The sequence below is a fragment of the Lichenostomus cassidix genome, chromosome 12 (assembly GCF_008360975.1).
Source record: "Lichenostomus cassidix isolate B80296 chromosome 12, HeHo_3.0, whole genome shotgun sequence".
Classification (NCBI taxonomy): Eukaryota; Metazoa; Chordata; class Aves; order Passeriformes; family Meliphagidae; genus Lichenostomus; species Lichenostomus cassidix.
Genome location: NC_139493.1, coordinates 5,874,993 through 5,893,899, shown reverse-complemented (window position 1 = coordinate 5,893,899; position 18,907 = coordinate 5,874,993). Strand labels below are relative to the sequence as shown.

The 18,907-nt window shown below is 42.7% G+C and overlaps 1 protein-coding gene across 29 annotated transcripts in view; it reads right to left on the bottom strand.

The window, feature by feature from the left end:
* The window catches only part of MAGI1 (membrane associated guanylate kinase, WW and PDZ domain containing 1), a 321,207-nt gene that overhangs the window by 147,845 nt on the left and 154,455 nt on the right, over positions 1-18,907 (bottom strand). For all 29 annotated transcript variants that reach the window (XM_085072350.1, XM_085072341.1, XM_085072344.1 and 26 more), the window contains exon 2: positions 15,335-15,451. In XM_085072350.1, the coding sequence (XP_084928476.1) occupies positions 15,335-15,451 (117 nt within the window). The remainder of the gene's footprint in view (positions 1-15,334; positions 15,452-18,907) is intronic.

Below are 18,907 nucleotides of genomic sequence, written 5' to 3'. Positions count from 1 at the left end.
CCCAAAGGAAAAGGTTTTGGGTTTTTTTTCCCACTAGAAAGGGATAGATTTTGACAAGCCATCTTCCACAGGTAGGTCCAGCAATTAAAAAAAAAAAATCACTAGGATAAAAATAGGAAAATCCAATAACTTTATTTTAGGGGAACAATATTTACCATAGCCATCACTGCCGGCTTCAGCTCTAATTATTGTGAAATTGCAATAGAAATTCTGTCCAATCTATGTGGATTTGGAAACTTGCTAAAGCAAGCATGTCTTTTCTTCCACGCTTGTCTACAGCTGAGATTCCTGAAGACATCCTGCACAGTCAGAGCCAGTACATCCTCTGAGAGAGCTCAACAGACCAAGAACCTTTTTCCTACTTCTCTGGGTTTTGTTTTTCAAGTAGAAGAAACTCAAGGTTGAGAAAAAGCAAGAGTAGGATATTTGAACTGTTATCTTCCAGCAGGCAGCTGGAATTCTACTGGATATGGTCAAGAGGAGGGGGAAAGAATCTTACTCATGTATGCAGAACACCAACAGCAGCTCAGGATTAGCTGCAGACAGAAAGACCATATAGGATTAACACAGTGAACCAGTCATCATGCTCACCAGAATATTCAAGAGCAAAACATTCAGAGGATTTCAGGGCAGGATTTAGCAGAATTTCACTGAAAATAGCACCACGTTTTGAATAAGCTTTATTGAATACCACAGCATCCAGCACCTCTTGACCAAAATGACTTGATGTGCATAGATTTCAGAAGAATTTCTTGTGCAACCATGTAAGACTCGGTGCACAGGAAAGGATGGAAAGCTGGCAGAAAGGAGTATGTGCTCCAAAGTGCAGGCAAGAGCCTTCCCTGCAGCACAGGAACTTTTAAACAACTGAAACTTAGGGTAAGTGTTATTGCTGTCAGATGCAGAGTCAGGAACCCAACACCATTTAATCAGCTTCTGCTGCTGAATTAATGGCTTCATTGTTGGTTTTTCCCTTTATGCAACACTGAGTGCTATGACAGCCTTACCTGTGCTAGGGGTTGCCAAAAACAACAAAAGGGATACTCTAAGTTCCATATTTCAGGCTGGATTACCTGCATTAGAAGAGTGCATTAAAAAAAAAAAAAAAGAAATTCAACTGGAAAAGGGCTATTGCTGTTATTGCCAGGCAAAACCTGGCTCTGCAACACTTCAACAGCAGGGAGCTGAAGTGCTCCTGGAACAGCTGCCTGTGCTCTTTCTCACCAACACTACAGCAGTTCCCCTGAAGGAAGTGAAGCATCATTCTTGGATCTACTTGGATCCATCATTGCTTCCATCTGACAGGGCTTAGCAGTAGGCAAGGATGAGTGGAAACAAACTGGCAAAGGAGAAAACATTCCCTTGTGCTTTGGCATCACTGAGCACATCCTTGCTCTCTCCAGACCAAAGTTCCTCCTTGATGTGATTTCCCTCATTACAGGAGGAGCCACACAACAACAAGCAACAGGTTCACAGCCCAGCCCTCTGCTGAGCCAGTCCCTCTCACAGAGGAGCCCTTCACACACACTGCAGCCTCCCAGGACCCAACCAGCCTTTGCATTTTTTGCCTATTTTTCCTTGGGCACTGCAGAGCAGAAAATAAGCATAATTAACAACATAAAGCTCAAGCTGCTGAACCTGTAGTTCAATTTAAAAACAAGCTCCTCATGCCATGTAGGTGTGCTAGGAGAAGACTTATGAATTGTCTGGGCAAGCACTGCCTTAAATCTTTTTTGGCTGCCTCTACACTTGTAAACCATCCCCATTCACAATCACACAGACTGAGACCCAATAGCCAGAGCACGGTGAGGACAGCAAACAGATCACAAGTGATAAAGCTGTTGATGTTATACGATACATAACCTAACCCAGCACACCCCAGCAGGGCTGGAAAGTGCTCTCCAAGTGCCACTGTCACCCCCAAATAGCCACTCTCACAGCTGGCCACTCACAAACAGCCTTTATTCTCCTGCAGCCTTGGCCAACCTTTGAACAGACACATGAGCTCGTCCATATTACACACTCTTGGTTTATTTTTCTACACCCTTTTTGGAAGCTCACAGAGCAGCAAATGACCAAAGGTGCACCAGGACTAAATCCTAGTTCATGGTCAGCTTGGCCATTCATCCACAGGAAAGAAGGGATACAAGGAAAGGCAGCTGCAATATGTGAAGCTGCTGCAGCCACTGGCCATGCTTTACCTGTCCTGTGGGCAAATTAGGCTGATCACTCTACATCACTATTAACCCAATGATATGTAAAAATAAATAAGTAAAACAATTCAAGCCTTGCTTGCAAATTCCTCTGAAACTCCTGGCAAAAAACCCCCAAACCCTTCCCAGTGTAACAGTGGGCACAGATCACCAGCTAAGTTAGCTCTAAAGGCAAATATTCCATTTTCACTGAGAGATGCAGTGTGCCATAATACGAATAAGGAACAAAGACCCCTTTCATTCTGCTGACAAATACAGTATAGCATGTCACAAATCACAAGGGGAGCAGACAACACAATGACAGCAATTAAATGGGTGTCTTTTTATTAAGAAATACATATAATAATGACTGACTGTGTACACTCTCCCCCTCCCCAAGCCTTCAAGAATTACACTGGCAAACATGGCTGTGTTTAGGGATATTAGTTTTCTGTGGAACAGAAGTCTCTTAAAGGAAGGGTACATCCAGCCAGTGGAGCAGGATGCACACAAAAGCAGACAGAGATGTTTTGTTTGCTTTTATGCATGTTGTGCACCTTGTTTATTGCAATTCACACACCTTCCCCAACTCATTCCCAATCGATTTATTTCTGGAGAGGCTGAAAAAGATATGCCCCCCTTTTAACTCTTTCACTGCTGGATCCCAACCGAGACACCACCTCTGCCTCTCCCCTCCTTGCCCTCTGCCCTGCTGACCCAGACTGCTCTAGGAGAGTCACCTCCCAGCCCTCACACCTGCTTATTTTGGGGGAATTTTCGCAGGAAAAAGCACCCTTCTGGCCCTGCTATGCCTTTAAGCTGCCACCATCCTCTCTGAGCCTGTCCCCCGTTCCCTGCCAGGCCAGCACAGGGCAGGGATCCCTCCACCCGTCCCAGCAGTGACCCTGGACGAAGCACCATTGTCACTGTCGCTGTCCCCCGGGCAGCGCGGCCGTGTTTCCATTCGGGATGAGCACATCCCTGCCGGGGGCTCCTTCCTGCCCGCTCCCCGCCGAACAATGCGGGGACACACATTTAGCAGCACCTGCTGTACCGCATTAATATGCGCAGGGATGTATGGACGGCTCTCCCCATCCAGCACTGAGACCGCATTGTTCGGGGCCATCCATCCCCCCCTGTCGCCGGCCCCACAAGCCCCCTTCTGACATGTCCCCTTGTCTCCAGCCCGGGCTGACGAGCGCCTTTAGGAATGCACTTCATTAAATCGGAGCTGCCCCGTTCCAACCTGCAATGCGGAGGCAGTACAAAGCCAGCGCCACGCTTCCTCCCGCATTCCCCTCAAAAGCCCCATTGTTCGGCAGGCATCTGCTCCCGATCGCAGCCCATTCGTGCCCGCTGACCCCGCTGCTCGCCGCGCTCCCGCTCGCCAACGGGCCTCACGGAAAGCCTGCTGGATGAATTAAAAAGCAGCACTGGCCATCTGTCCCGGCAGGCTGGGCTCGGGCTGCCAGCCCCGCTCCCTTCCCATCCCCAGCATCCCGACCTGGCTCGGGGAGCGCTCCCTAAACACACACCCGGATCGGTGTTTGCCGCTTTCCTTCCTCGCCTTAGCGTCTAGGAAAGAGGGGGGAAAAAATAAGAGAGAGGGAGAATACAACAGAACATTCTCACTTGCCTGAGTCCTTCGAAATTCAAGCACAAATACAAGATTAATCCTTCCTTTGTGAGGTCTTGTCTTTAAGTCGTGGTATGTAATGATCCTCAGCACTGCAGCAGAGGGGAATAAAAAATGCAGGGATCATAAGCAGGGGGAGGACAGGGCTTACTTACATCAGGGTTTCTGCCACATGACAATAGGTTTGAGAGGGAAGAATAAGCTGGCAGCAGCAGCTGACAGTGCAAAAGGGAGAATGCAGAAGCCTGCCTTTTATATTATTGGTGACATTTCTAACACATGACAACAATTTCCATCTGTATTTAAGCTGGGAGTGTGAGGAAAAGAGCATTACATCACGACTCCTCTATTCCTAGGGGCTGTGGAATATGTAGGCCAGAGGGATTAAAAAGCACCTGTGTTTGCTGGAGATCTGAAATACCACAAGGCAGATTTTCCCCCCTCTCTCCTTTCTCCCTCACCCTTTATTTTTTTCTCCATCACCTTCACTGAGCTGATGTTTGAGAATATGCCCAGGGAAGTGCAAAATGGTATTGTCCTAGTTAACAAGGCTCAAGCATGGGGGAACGAGGCGAATATGTATTTCTGGCTCTGTCTCTCTCCCTCTGTAGGAGATACAGCACTCATTTTTGCAAGCAATCAGACAGAATACAGAGCATCTTCCTGATTTCTGCTGTGCTTGTCCCAAGGGCTTCGACTTTCTCTTAAAGTACCAACTTTCATCTTCCTTTTAAGTCTGCAGGGAATTTCAGTGACAGTAGCAACAGTGATTTTTTTTTCCCTTTCTTTTACAGCCAACACATGCCTGTACCTTTTTAAAAGTAAACATCCAGAACAGGGGCCAAACATATTTTGGGAAAAGCACTTGACTGCTTCAGAGCCAGCAGGTGTCCGTCTTGGACGCTTTCCACGTATCTCACAGGACAGGATGGCTTGGATGCAGCTCTGAAATCCCAGGGGACTCCAGCCTTGAAAGGAATTCTGCTCCCCTGCAGCTCCAGGGCTGCCTTGCTGGGCTTGAGCAGCTCCAGTGAGACAGGCAGGGATGTGGGAATGGCATGGGAGGTGCTGGTGGGGTGGGCACAGGGTGGTGTAGGGTCACTCCTGACACTGTTCCCAGTGGGTTCAGCACCGTTTCTGCTCCTCAAAAAACCAGAGTTTTGACCCACACTGGCAAGGCAGCTCCGTGGGCACAGGGCACAGCTCACAAGTTCACAGCCCCTATGTTCAAGGGCCAGGAAAGGGAAAGCATCCTCTGCCACCACCAAGCCAGCAGCAAATACAGACACTGCTCTTGCCAACATACTCAATCCTCAAAAGTGCTTGAACTGTGTAGGGGCAAAACCCCAGAGAGCCAGCAACCCTTTGTAAGACACATGGCCACACGTGAGCAGGAGATTGGCCTGCTTATAAACAGTCTGAAATTGATGGGACATCAATATTTTCATGAAAACACCAGCTGGGCCAAGGTGCTGGCCCATTATGTGCCTCCTGTTTAAAAAGAAATGACAAAATTTCCTTGCTCAAGATCCCCTTCCTGATCATTCAGCCATGTCTTTGAGCCATAGAGTGTTTTTTGGGTATATGTCTGGTCAGCTCACAGCCACCATGGGAACTCCAAAGCCTTTGATAATGTTAGGTTTAGAATACTGGATACAGTAAATTTGAAGGCTGCAATATGAAAATAAATTACTCTGAATTCCTCACCCCTCCTCTTCATGCCCACAAAATACAAAAACCTGCACGAGCCACACTGAAACTCTCTCAACCAGACTAAACTTCAATGAGGCAGTACCTAAATGGAACATTCCAGAAAAAAAAGCCTCTTTATTAAAAGAAGAAATGGAGCATTTTACTTTAGATTTATTCAGAGATGCAGCTCCCCAATCATTTATGAAAACTCTTTCATAAGATTTAGAAGAGGGGAAAAAGGAAACAATGAAATGACTTATTTTTAATCTGGGGTTTAAAGGCTTTTTCTCTTTCCAGGAAAAAAAAAAAAAAAGGTCCCACACACAAAGAAAGAAATTCAATGCAAACCTCTGTTTCTGTATCATGAAAGCCCCTTCCAGCACCAGAGTAATCAATTTCTCAGAGCTTGTGTGGTCTACAGCAAAAGCCAGAGAAGGTATTTAAGTTTATACAGCCTTCAGCATTTTGATGGCTTGCTTTTGAAATATGGCATGTTTAAATTTTATATCTTTTTTTACAGTTAGTTGTGTCTTAAGAAAATGGCTGCTCTCAGTAGAAAAAAATAGGAAGGAAGGGAGAATAAATGAAATTCAACCTGTTTTTGAGCTGTTTGCCCATTCTAAAATCAGAGTAGTTCAAAGTTGCACCATGAAAACTATTTCAGTTGTAACTACAGCTCTCTTCATTATGTTATACACAGTCTTAATGTAGCATCAAACACTTTGGCTCATATGAACAGAGAAGAAATATTAAATAAGAGCAGTGCTCCAACACCAAGCACCACCAGATAAGCATCCACTCAGATTTACAGGAGCAGCAAAGCAAATACTTGGTCAGTTTTAAGAACTCTCTGCCTTTTCTAGAGCAGGAAATCACAAGCAAATCATAAATCACGTTATGATGGGGAAAGGAGTCTTTGTCCTCACAGTAACCCCAACTTCCCACCATGAAAGAAGACCATCTTGAGACAAGATTTTACCGCTGGGATTTAACTCACAGGGTGGAAAAAAGTGTGAGATAGAGCACTCTTGTAGGTAGGAACAAACTTCTCCAACAGACTTCTCATTCTTTCATCAGTGCATTTTTGATCCAATTCACTTACCATGTGGGAACAGCAAACGGGGAACAAACTGTGAATTCAAATAACTGTAAACTCAGCAAGATGTGGAAATAAAACCCAGATGGTGCACTTCAGATTAAGGGTCAGCGTTTCAGCGTCGCTTTCCACTTTTACATTGTGATAGGTGATGTAGAACAACCACCTTCTCCTCGAGACAGCACTCTAATTAAACCATGACTCACTCAGCAAAACAAGAGGCAAGTGATCCCTCCTTGGAAGCCTCCTGCCAGTGGAGAGGAGCTAAGGTTACTTGGTTAAACCGTGGGTTTGCTGCTTGAGGATTAAGATTTAGGAGTGGAAGTTGTCTCCACTGGACAGGCAGGGCTGGAAAAGGTTTCTTGAGCATTTCCAGCTCTCTGGGCTGCTCTGCCTGGCAGGGCTGTGCTCAGAACCCACCACAGCACCCACACCCTAAAACACGTCTACAGGTCTGCATCCTGCTTGCCTGAACACTGAAAAAGGACAGGTAGTGAATGAATTATGAAATATGAAATATAATTCAATGGCAGATGATACTTCCAAAGGTCTTTGATGATGCTTTCCTCCATGAACTCTAGGTTAGCTTTATTCTCTCAGACCCATTTTATTCAAAATCTGAGGAGTGGAGTTTAGGATGACTTTATTCTGGCTATGAAGTGTTAATTGCATGCCCAGGGCCCTCTAGGAAAGGGTCTGCCTGTAAGCACAAGTTCAAAGAAGAAATAAAGGAATAAGTACAGATTAGATGACAAAAGAACTATAAATCTATAGGAGCTTGAAATGCCAGACAGAGAGGAGCAGCAGTGATTGTAAGGTGATTATTACCTTCAAAATATGCCGGAGGTTGTTTATCAGATCAGAGTTAATGAGGGAGAAATCTAATAGAACTATAATATTAAATTTACCACTTTAATGGTATCATCAATGTTCTATAATGTGGGCAATTTACAGAATGTCTGTCAGTGTGATTCTCCAGTGTGGTTAGTTACAGAGGAGCAGCACTATTGTATCTCATCAGCTTTTCCCCTCCAGAAAACATTGGGCATTTTGCAGAGGATTGCTAAGTGAGATAGCAGAATATACCTTCAAAATGATGGGAATGCAAAAATGGGGGAGATATTAGTGAACTTGATGGGATGTTCGCATTCCTGGAAGAACTGGGTCCAGCTCTGCCCCAGGGTTGAGTCCAGCCTTCCTACTTCTGCACTGCCATGTCATGCCCTGGTGGATTTTCCATCACTCTCTTGCACATCTGGCAACACTTTCTGCTCTCCTCAAAACCTTCCATATCTGGATTTAGGAGAACTGCTAGAATCCTCACTATTCATTCAAGCACATGTTCAGCTCTCCTGTGTTATCCCCCTCTGAACAAAACAAAACACTCAAAAACTCACACCCTAGAAAAACACAACAAAGATGGTAGTAAAGGCTCATAAATCAACACCTAAACGAAAAGAATCAAAACACCCAGTTTCAAGTTTTGGTTACTAATTCAGAAGACCTGTGATCAGTATGAGATGGTACTGCTGTTTATTAATAGCCATCTCCTCCTGTATTCAAGGAAGAGTTTGCTAAAAGCAGCAACTTCTTAATTTGGAGTTCCTCCTTCCCTCAGCATCTGCTCCTCTGTTCTGAAGTTTGCCAGTTCAAATCCCTAATACAGCAAAGACTACCTGCACATTTTTAGCATATGACAAATGTCCCATTAAGTACCATTAAATTTTGGTACTTGAGTTGCCATGATGGTCTGAGATAAAAACAAAGCATCATCAATGTCTCTAATAAGCCTTTTTACAAGCTTTTCACCAACATCAACTTTTGTTTACTGTTTTTTCCCCTGGTAAATGAAGTGTTAAACCTGAAGTTCAAAGAAAATGTGCAGGTAGTGAATGAATGATGAAGTATGAAATATAATTCAATAGCAGATGATAATTCAAAGGTCTTTGATGAGGTTTTCCTTCATATTCAGCTCAAGAAAGACCATGCAAGAAGAACTGCCAGATCACTATCCACCTGATTACTCTGTGATACACCTCTCATTTTGAAGATACATTAGCCTTTCAAAGAGCCATTTATTAAACATTTCCATTTAAATAAAAATTTTCACAATCCTCAGTGAAACAGATGTATTCCCTCTTAAATCACTAATTAAGAGCAGTCTGGGACATTACAAAGCCCTTTAAAAGGAATTCAGAGAACTAGTGTCCCCCTTAAACAAATCTGTTCTGGCAATGACCCAGGAATCTTGACTTCATAACTCAAAGCTCTAATTATTCAAGGGAACATTATAAAAAAAGGATACATCTAGACTGGTAGGACTAATAAGAAAGATTTATTTTTCCTTCAATAGGGGCAGAACTACAAATATTTGTTCTATTTTTTCCCTACCCCCTTATTCACTTGGGTTGGGGGGGGGAAGGAAATCAATGAAGATGAATTTACAGAGTTATTCCCAGTAAAGGTATTGGATATGACTCTCCCCAAAGAAAACCAGCTAGCAGAATCTGAACAGCTTTATAAATGATTACACGGCTAATCGCCTCTCTGCTGAAATAAAGACAAAAAGGATTTAGAGGACAAACACTGCACGCTTTATGTGGGGAAGCATGTAATGTTAAAAAAAAAAGGATAACTGTTTGAAGATGAAATGTGACAACTCTGCATCCCCATCAAACCATCAGGAGCTGGCATCTGCCACTGTCCCCCTGGGCTCAGGGACTGTCACGGGAGCAGGATGTGTGTCTGGGAATCACACAGGAAACTCCTCACAATCCCACTGCTTTGCCCCCTCTGGGTTGCAGGTATCACACTGGACCAGAACAATCGTATAAATGCAATTTACAGGTGTTCCTTTGGAAATACTGACATCTTTGATGGAAAGCACAGGATTTTTGTAGCAGTGAAACCACCAACACACCTGAGCACAAACATACCTACACAGTGATGGGTGCTTTTGGGAGGGAGCTAATCATGAAATACCAAATGTGAAGCCCAAAGGCAAATGGGAGTAGAAAAGCAGGTTAAAGAACAGCTACTCATTCAATTTTACCTCATTTTAAACCAATCTTTTTGCTTGGAACACTCATCCTCTTGCTTTGTAGCACAATCAATATACTGAAACCCTCGAACAGATGCACGGTGGTGTTTGAAAAGAAATCAAACTGCCCAGAAATCAAAAGCTGTGGCACTGCAGCCATCACAAAAGATCTAATCAGGACCCTGGGACATCATACAAAAAACTATGGCAGGACAGAGCCAGTTTTGAAATAAATAATGTGGTGTAATTCATCTCCACCCCTTCAACCCCCAAACATCAGTACCTGCTCTCAGCTCTGATAAATCAGAGCTCTGATTTACTCTCTGCTCTCCCAGAAACTCACCTTGGAAGCCTTTATGTTTTAAACCATATGCACAGGCACTGTTTGCACTGCACCTAAACATCCACTGGCAGCTGCTTTGCCAGAGTACAAAGCAACTGCCACGAGAAACCTGCAAAATTAAGCACACTGGGGACTAACAAAGAAAACAAAGCAAACTGGCCCTGTAATCTCTTCCCACACTTCTTACCCAAATCTCCTTTGGCAAGTGGCATGGGAGAGAATATAAGGCTGAGCTCCTCTGCTTTGTACTGTTCTCTGGTGCCTCATGCAATTCCAACTGGGTGTACAGTGAGACACAAAAAAGCCATTCCTCACAAATGGGGAAGCAGATGGAGCAATATTTGCGATCATAAGTGCTTTTATTTCCAAATTTAAAAAGCAAAACAAACAAACCCACCCCCAAACAATGGTTTCCCTGGCACAAAATGTGCTGTTGATGTGAAAGGACAGAGCAGACGGAAAAAAAGGTCTGAAGTCTTGTAGATTAAACAAAAATGATTGTCTATAGAAAGGAACTAAGCTATGGAAATATTGGCCCTGTTGCTCAAAACAGGGTATTTTTCTCTCTTTTAAAAGTGAAAACACATCTGGTTCACTAGTAAGTGAAAGAATTATATTCTTGAAAACTGCAGGGGACACTGCTGCAATTTGGCACTCTCTGGAACACAGCTACAAGGATTTTCTAAAGCCAGTGGTTGTACTCAGGATACAATCCCTGCTGAACACACAGGAAAAATTAAATACGTTTACACTAGCTGGCATGGAAAATATACCTCATGTTATACAAAGTTAGATTAATTCACAAGGATATATTCTTGAGAAAAATTATTTTTACCTACTGCTGGTATCCATATGTTGCAACCCAGTGATAATGCCACTATTTAGAAGTATTTAAAACTTTTTCCTAACATAAATCCTGTAAAACAATTAATTACTTTTTATGTGTTAGAAAAGAGTCTGCTGTTCCTCACTTTATCAGTGTGGGCCTTCAAATGAATATTTCATGGACCCTGCAACTATTTCTCATTACAAAAGCAGAATTACACCTCTTGGAAGGGAACTGCAACAAAAGGCACTCAGATAATAAATACGGCTGCAGGTCTGGAAAGCTTTTCAGAATTCAAGAACATTTGTGTACATAAACTGATGATTTATTGCCTGGGAAGAAAACTAATGTGCACTGTCAGGGATTCTGTTTATCCTTAATAAAAATTAGTAACTAAAAATAACTTCAAAATTGTAATTCAAATATCCACACATGTAAAAACCACATTCATTTGTAAAAAAAAAAAAAAGGTCTTTATGCTTCACTTCAGCAATTTTTCCCAGTATATTGCTATACTTTTATGCTCACTATTTTAAAGAAAAGAACCTTCTGTAACCTGGTTTGCATGTCCCCTTTATCAATTCATTCTGAAGTTCACAAATATTTATGGGGGAACTCAGAGCTACAGGACTTTAAAAACTATCCTGGGAAATCACCTAAGTCTGCACATCTGACAGCAGTTTCATCACACCCCAGCCCATTTATTCTCTCTAGTTCTCCATTACCTGCAGATGATGGTTGGTGGTTATGCACAAAACAGCTTATCCAATTCCTGGATAAGCTGTTTTGTTTTTCCACCCTTTGGAAGCTCAGTTATCCATGAAAACCTTTATTTCAGATAATAAGCTTCAATGTGCAGCTCTACATTCACTTACTAAAGTTTGTTCTATCAGTACTGTGAAGTTTCCTTGTTCAATATTATTGCTTGGAGAGGAGACTTTTCCTTTGCACCAGGAGATCACTTGGAATAAAGAAAGTTACTCTCAAATTTCCCACTGAAATGTGAGAGAGCTCAGGCCAGCCAGGTGCCTGGGTGGTGTTGGCTTTTTCTGAGCCTCCTCACAGATCACTCGACACTTACACTATTGATTTTTATCCATTTCTTTCCATTTTGCTCCACACATCACTAAAAGACCAACCACAGCAGCTGGAGCTCCTGTTCTGTAACTGAAGACAGAGGAACAGATCAAACTCTGGGAAGATGAGAGGACAGACAGCAGAAATGAAAGTGGTAAATCTCTTACATTCAGATCTGCAGTCAGTTAATCCCAGGATATGTACTTGTTTTGGGAAGAAAATCACCTGTTGAATGAATGTTCATCTGAACATCTATGAGAATAATTTCGTTCAAGTTTGAAAATCCTGGTTTTTCTTAAGCAGAAGACAAAATTATTCTAAAGTAAAGGCTTGGTGAAGTTTACAGTGAAATGAGAGCCTCAGGAAGAAAGTCAAGGAAATAACACCCAGTGGTGGCTTATGTGAAGTAAAAGCTAATTCATAAAAGCTGAACCACACTTCCTCTTCCAAAGATTTGTCCACTGTAGCACAGCTTTATAACCACTTATGCACCATCCAAATACATAAATAAAGAGCCTTGCCTCTCTTCCATACTCTTTCTTGGTCTGAGCTGGTGCTGCTGCTCGAGTTGTAAACTCAGAGGAGAATTCCTTGGGTCTGCAAATAAACCCGTGGGTTTGGTGTGACAGGAACAGCAGAGCACTCGCGACTCACAACAACCAAACTTGGAGGCCACCTGGAATCCTCTCACAGCTGTTGTTTACTACAGAACATTGCAGGAAAAAATCAGCACAGTGGGGAGCTGGGAGCTGAGGGTATGAGGACTCTGAGGAAATGTGCTGGAGGGGCAGATGGCACTGAGGAGCAGGGCATGACTTCAGTTTGCAAAAATATGTGTGTGGTTCACCAACTTATTTCAGCAATGAGTGCCCATTTCAAGATCTTGTTTCTTTAGGATAGTTCCCACATTTAGGGATAAAATCCCCTGATCTCTCAGAAAACCATTCTGTGCCACCCATATAGGCAAAGCTGACATCACCTTTGGGAGCTGACATCATCCCACTCATCCTCAAGGGCTAATCAGAAAATCAATCAAACTCTTAACCAACTCTCCTGAAGAAGAAAATCTAAATGATGCTTAAGCAGTGTGTCATTGACAAAATAACGTGGTTGAGTCAAGCTTTCTGCATCTTTCCTCCCTTCTGTTTGACCTCTGTCTCCTCCAAAAGCCATCACTGTGCCATCACTCAGTTCCTAAGCCAAGCACACAACAGGCTCAGAGCTGTGTGGGAAACAGGAACCCTCTGGATTTTCTCACCCCCTGTACCAAACCAGTCAGGGCTGAAGCACACGCTATTCTCACCAGAACTTCTGGGCAAGAACTGGTTAAAAAACGCCTTTTTCCATTTTGCATTTACTAATTATCACTTCATTTAGCCCTTATATTAGTGCAATAAAAAGCGGCTGCCAGGCCAGGCATGCTCAGTCCAAGTGACCTTGTGTTCCTGTTTGTGTTTACCACATAATCAGCAGGGAATTCCATTTTCAAAATACAAGGCTTCATAATCCATTAGCACTAGAGATTGGTCCAGGGCTCTGGATTTACTGGTCACGTGTACCAAGGAATAAAAATATGAGTGTACAGCCAGATTAATCTCCAGACCTGTAAAGCATCCCAACCCACCCTGCAGCAGTCTCATTCCAAGCCACAGATGAATATTAGCATCATTCTTAAAAGCTACCATTAATACCATCCCTGCAGTAAATGAAGCAAAAATTAAATGCTACCTGCCTGATAATTTAGAAAGTGTGGAGACACACAATAACAAATACCATTTCTCAGATTTTCAACTTGTTTCATAAGCGGAACACAAGTACTGATGTTCTTATTAATACACCAACAACCCACATGTCCCCCAGCTATTTCTAAAAGGCAGGAATCACTTTCACTGCTCTTAATTTTAAATCAAAAGCAAGTCCAAGCAGCTTAGCTCACCATCAAGTTCAATAAATCAGATAAAGGAATCAATGGAAAGCATTTCAAAATGTAACCCTGGCAACGTGCAAAATGTTTCCCCGGAATTTACACTCATTTGCTTTATTTGCTGCTTTAGGAAATTAAATATCACACATAGGCAGAAGGACATTAGTATCACAACACTGCATCTCCCCAGCCTAATACTGCATGTGCTCTCCTGGAAGGCACTTTTTGCAGTATGCCTCAGAAATTGTCAGCCTGGCAAGTCAGATGATTGAAAAATAATCATATTTCACGTTGACAAAATGGAAAATGGAAGTGTTCAATAGGAAACAATAATCCATATTCATTCTTTATGTCCATGCACAGCACTTTAAACACAATTTGTTTCATGCTTTTCACTGACAAAATGAGCATAAACTCAATGGTGTTATAACAGCATCTGCCATTTGAAGAATCAACATTTGTCAGTGTTACCACTCGATTTTAGCTGGTCTTACACAGCCCTCCTGCATGCAACACTTAGACTGAAAATGACTATTCCTGTGTGTACCACTCCGTGATATTTGTTGGCAAATACTGATTTTTGAATTGTAACTTAATTATTCAATATTTATATATGTATACCAGGACAAACAATCTCTGATTCACAACGAGACAGGAAACTTCAAAATATATTGCTGCACGTCTCAGTGTCCTATAACTAAGATGTTTACTAGTTCCTATCCCAGCCTGATCTAAAGGGCATACCATTACTCCCACAGCTCAGCCAAGTTAAGCAGAAAAACCTTTTCCCTAGAAGAGTGTCCCCTTCTACCTGGAGAATGTCAAACAGAGGTGCAACAAAGTAGGATCACTCTCCACTCTTTGTATGTCTTCCCAAAATGCCAAGGACAGTCTCATTTTGAGTAATGATCCTGACCTTCTAAAGATTACCATGCTTCAGACTTCTCCTTTTTTTTTTTTTAGTGAAAATGAGCATTTCTTCCTCAGCTTTGCAAACTCTTGTTGCTTATCTCCTACGTGAATCCAGGATGACCTTCCAACAGTGGCAGATGCCTGCAACAATGGCACCCAGCCATAAAATGCTGTGCAATTCCACAAGTTAAACAAGCATCAGAAATAAAGTTCTGCTCAGGAAATAAAAATAGAAGCAGCTTTTTAATTCATAGGTTCTAAACCAATAAGGAACATTCACCATCGTGATGTTAGCACAGACTATTTCTAAGGCAAGCAGCCACTTCAGGGCAGTTTTTTTAGGGTTTTTCTCCAAAGCAAGGCATCACAAGGCTTGCATCACACCATCAAGTGCTCCAAAAAGGTAATCAAAAAAGCCTAATTCCGAGATGAATCATTTTCCTTTTCAACCCTATCTGCTGTCACACATGGAAATCTGCCCAAGCTGAAAACAGTCTCCCCCACAGCCAAGCACACCACCACAGGAAGGCTGCCCCAAAAAATAAAATAGGAAATTCTCCTCCATGTAGTCCACCAGGTCATTTTTTTAAACTTACAAGGCACAGCATGGCGATAAAGGTTATCTCGAATGGTCTGCTGCAAGTCGTGATCTGGTGACCCTTTCTGAAACCTCTGGTTGAGATAATGCCGCAGATCTTTGTTCAGCCTGCTTCCTGCAAAGAGAAAAAAACCAGCCATTTATCCATTTCTAAATGCACACAATTAACATCTCCTATTGAGGCAAATGTTAGATTTCCATTCAGAGCCCCCTAAATTATGGCATGCTGACTTTACGAGCGGAGGCTCATCTTCCTCTACAAATGGCTAATTACCAAAAATAACTCGCTGTAAACAAGAGGTCTCTCTTGTCTCGTAATGCATCTTTCTTCCTGTGGTGTTAAACAGATCATCATTCCCTTTTATCACTTATTTGTTTGAGCAAACGGAGAAAGACAGATGACGGGAAAAAGAAGGAAAATAATAAAGGTATTGGTTTTGTAACTCACTGGAGGGTGAGCTGGGCAGAGAGACAGAAGGCAAAAGCTGCTCTCATTGGAGGTACTAATACAGCTGAACATGGCAAAAAATCAAATAAGTGCTATACTTTGGACTGGTATCAATCCCAATGCCTAGCAGGAGTTACAAAAGTATTGACTTAATGAGTTAAGAGCACCCAAAGTCCTTAAAAACAACAAAATAATCGCCAATGCTTTTCACTTGAATCCATTTATTTCCCTGCTGAGGTCTGAACACCTTCAGAAGTGTGAAAGAGGATAAATGAGTTGAAAACAAAACAAAAGCAAATGAACAAGCAAAAAAAGAAAAAAAAAAGGAAAAGAAATGTAGCTGTTAATAAACATTGCCAGTTGCTGAATACCAAATCCTTTTTTGTAGCAGAACATATGAACTGGAGAAACTTAATGAAGTCTTTTCCCAAAAATATTTCCGAGTCTGGAACAACATTCACATTAAATTGACTGAAGAGCAAAAACAGGGATTGAAACCCTTCTGTTCTAAAATAAAAGGAAAAAGACACTGGAAAAGCTTCTGAGAAACACAACCACCATGATCAAAGCCTGGAGCAGTTGCCACACAAGGACCAGGAGAGGGATGCCTGCTGTGGACATGAATCTCCAACTTGTCTGGAGGTCAGCTGGGGTCTGGGCACTGCCTGCCTCTCCCAGAACAGGGACTGGGAGACTCCAAGGAAAGCTAAAGGGTTCTGAGGATTCTGAGCGTGGTTCAGAACCATGCAATGGGCCAAGAGCCCACACAGGCTGTGCAGCTCTCACTGGAGAGCACTGTGGGGGCAAAGAGCTCATGGAGGGGATTCAAGGGGAGATGGAAAGGCATTTCTAACTCAAACTCATCGTGGGCTGCGGAATCACAGAATGGTTTGGGTTGGAAAGGACCTTAAAGATCCTGTTCCAACCCCTCTGCCACAGACAGGGACACTTCCACTATCCCAGGGGACTCAATCCATCCAGCCTGGCCTTGAAAAGAAGAGGGAAAAGAAAATCCCTTGAGCTTGACATCAATTGCTGGTGGCAGGGAGACCTAGGAAAAAGTGGGGTAATATCAAATATCTTTCTCTTCTCCTTCCCTTTGCCAGACATCTTATTTATGGCCCCAGCTGGAGCCAAAATCCTGGACTACACAGACCTTGGGCTGAACCACTGCAGCTGTTTCCAAAACCTTTTATCATTTGCATTATGATTTTTTTTGGATTGTGAATATGTAATGCAGAGATCATCTCAATACATCTGGACACTGAACTCAGCACCAGTTGTGGATTCCTGGCTGGAGCCTCTAGGAATCACTGCAGAGCAAATCAAGAATAATAATACTACAATGGAGTGCAGTTGGACAGTGGGTCTGGGAGGCAGCAGCAGCACCAGGCAAATGGCGAAATGAGAAATAGTTCAGGCTGTTACATGGCCATGGGATCAGCCTCCTGCAGCCCTGCAACTTTTTTTGGTTTAAAACCAGAACTAAACACCAAAAAAACCACCTCAGTCTGAAGTACAACGTCATATTTTAAAAATAACTGTGTGATTTGTATTTCGATCCTCCTGACAGCTTTTTCTTCTAATTAAATCTCTTATTGAAGAAAGGAAGGCTCAGGCAGCAGGCCCAGCTATTAGAAAAAGGAAATTTTTTTAAAGACCAAGATGCTCATTACAGAAATGAAACAACAAAACTGAAATTAAGGGAGATATAACTGTGGCTCAACAAACTGAGTGACCCCAGCAACACTCCTCACTCCAAGAGCACATTATCAACCCATTTTCTAACAAATTCCAGTTATTACTCCATAACACTGGTTTCCCACACAGGAGGCACTTGGAGGGTTTGGTAGACTTAGGGCTACAGTTTTTCAATATCAGAGCTGACTAGGAAAACTCCAGATGTTTGATTTCATACCACAGTGTTTTACTCAAGAGGGAGACTGGGCACAAATAAGAGCATCTGCTGAAATAATAAAGCAGTTCTTTATCTTTTAACTAAACAGCCCATATTTTCCTTTGCACAAGAGAGAGTAAGAAAAGGTGTTTTTTCATTGAAAAAAGGACAAATATGACAAACTGTTTGGGCATAATGCAAGGGCTTATTCCAGGGAAGAAATTAATGCACTGAACTGCATGTATCATATAAGTAAACTTTCTCCCAAAATACTGCATGATCCCTGATTCAATGATTTATGCCACAATAATGTCTTGAGGTGAAAAAGCTCTGCTGAGCTAGGGCTTGTTTGACCACAGAAAATATGCAATTTACTGATGATATCTGCTTTTAGTTTCCCTCCGTGCCTATTCCATCTAGCATCTCAGTCTATTATGGCCCCGCTGGAAAGTTTGGTTATTTGGTTTATGCAGGAGCTGGGATTTCCCAGCTGAGTCACTGAAGCACTAGTTAAAAAGGCACTTGCAAAAACAGGGGCTACAGCAACACTTAAGTGCCTCCTCTGGGAGCTCACAGTGATGCTTATTTCTATTACGTTTATTTTAGGAGGGAAAAAAATAATAAAAAAAATTAAAAAGAGAGGCGAAAAAGAAACCCAACCCCCAAAAAGCTTGCTAAGCTACATTCCTGTTGCTAAATTCCAGGAAAGTCTTGACAGGAATGAAGGCTTCTTGCAGGCCTGATGATCTCAGCTCAGCAGTCACTGATGCCACAAGCTGTGGGCACAAGCAGGTTCAGCAACTCCCTCCACTGCATGGCAGGAGAAAATGAGCTAACACAGAAACTAACTCTGTGTAGGAAGCTGCCAGAGAGATCCACCCTGGAACACGATGGGTTTTTTACCATTTGAAATGTTTCACTCCACTCTGATCTCTTCCAAATATCTCTCCTGAGCTGGGGGGCACGTGGTTGACACTGGAATTATTCAGTAGGTTCTGGTGCTGGACATGAGTTTATAAACTCTGCCATACTCTGAGTCTGAAATGTATGCTGCCAGAATCCCTGAGAACCTGAAAAATATGCCAGTGACATTTCAGCAGCCTCCTCTGTGCAAATCTTAGCAGCAAAATTCATTCTGATCCTCGGGGGCACCACTGGCTTGTGCAAACTCCCTCTGAGGATAAACCTCACCTTTGGTTCTGTCCATGCTAACCACCACCAGAATT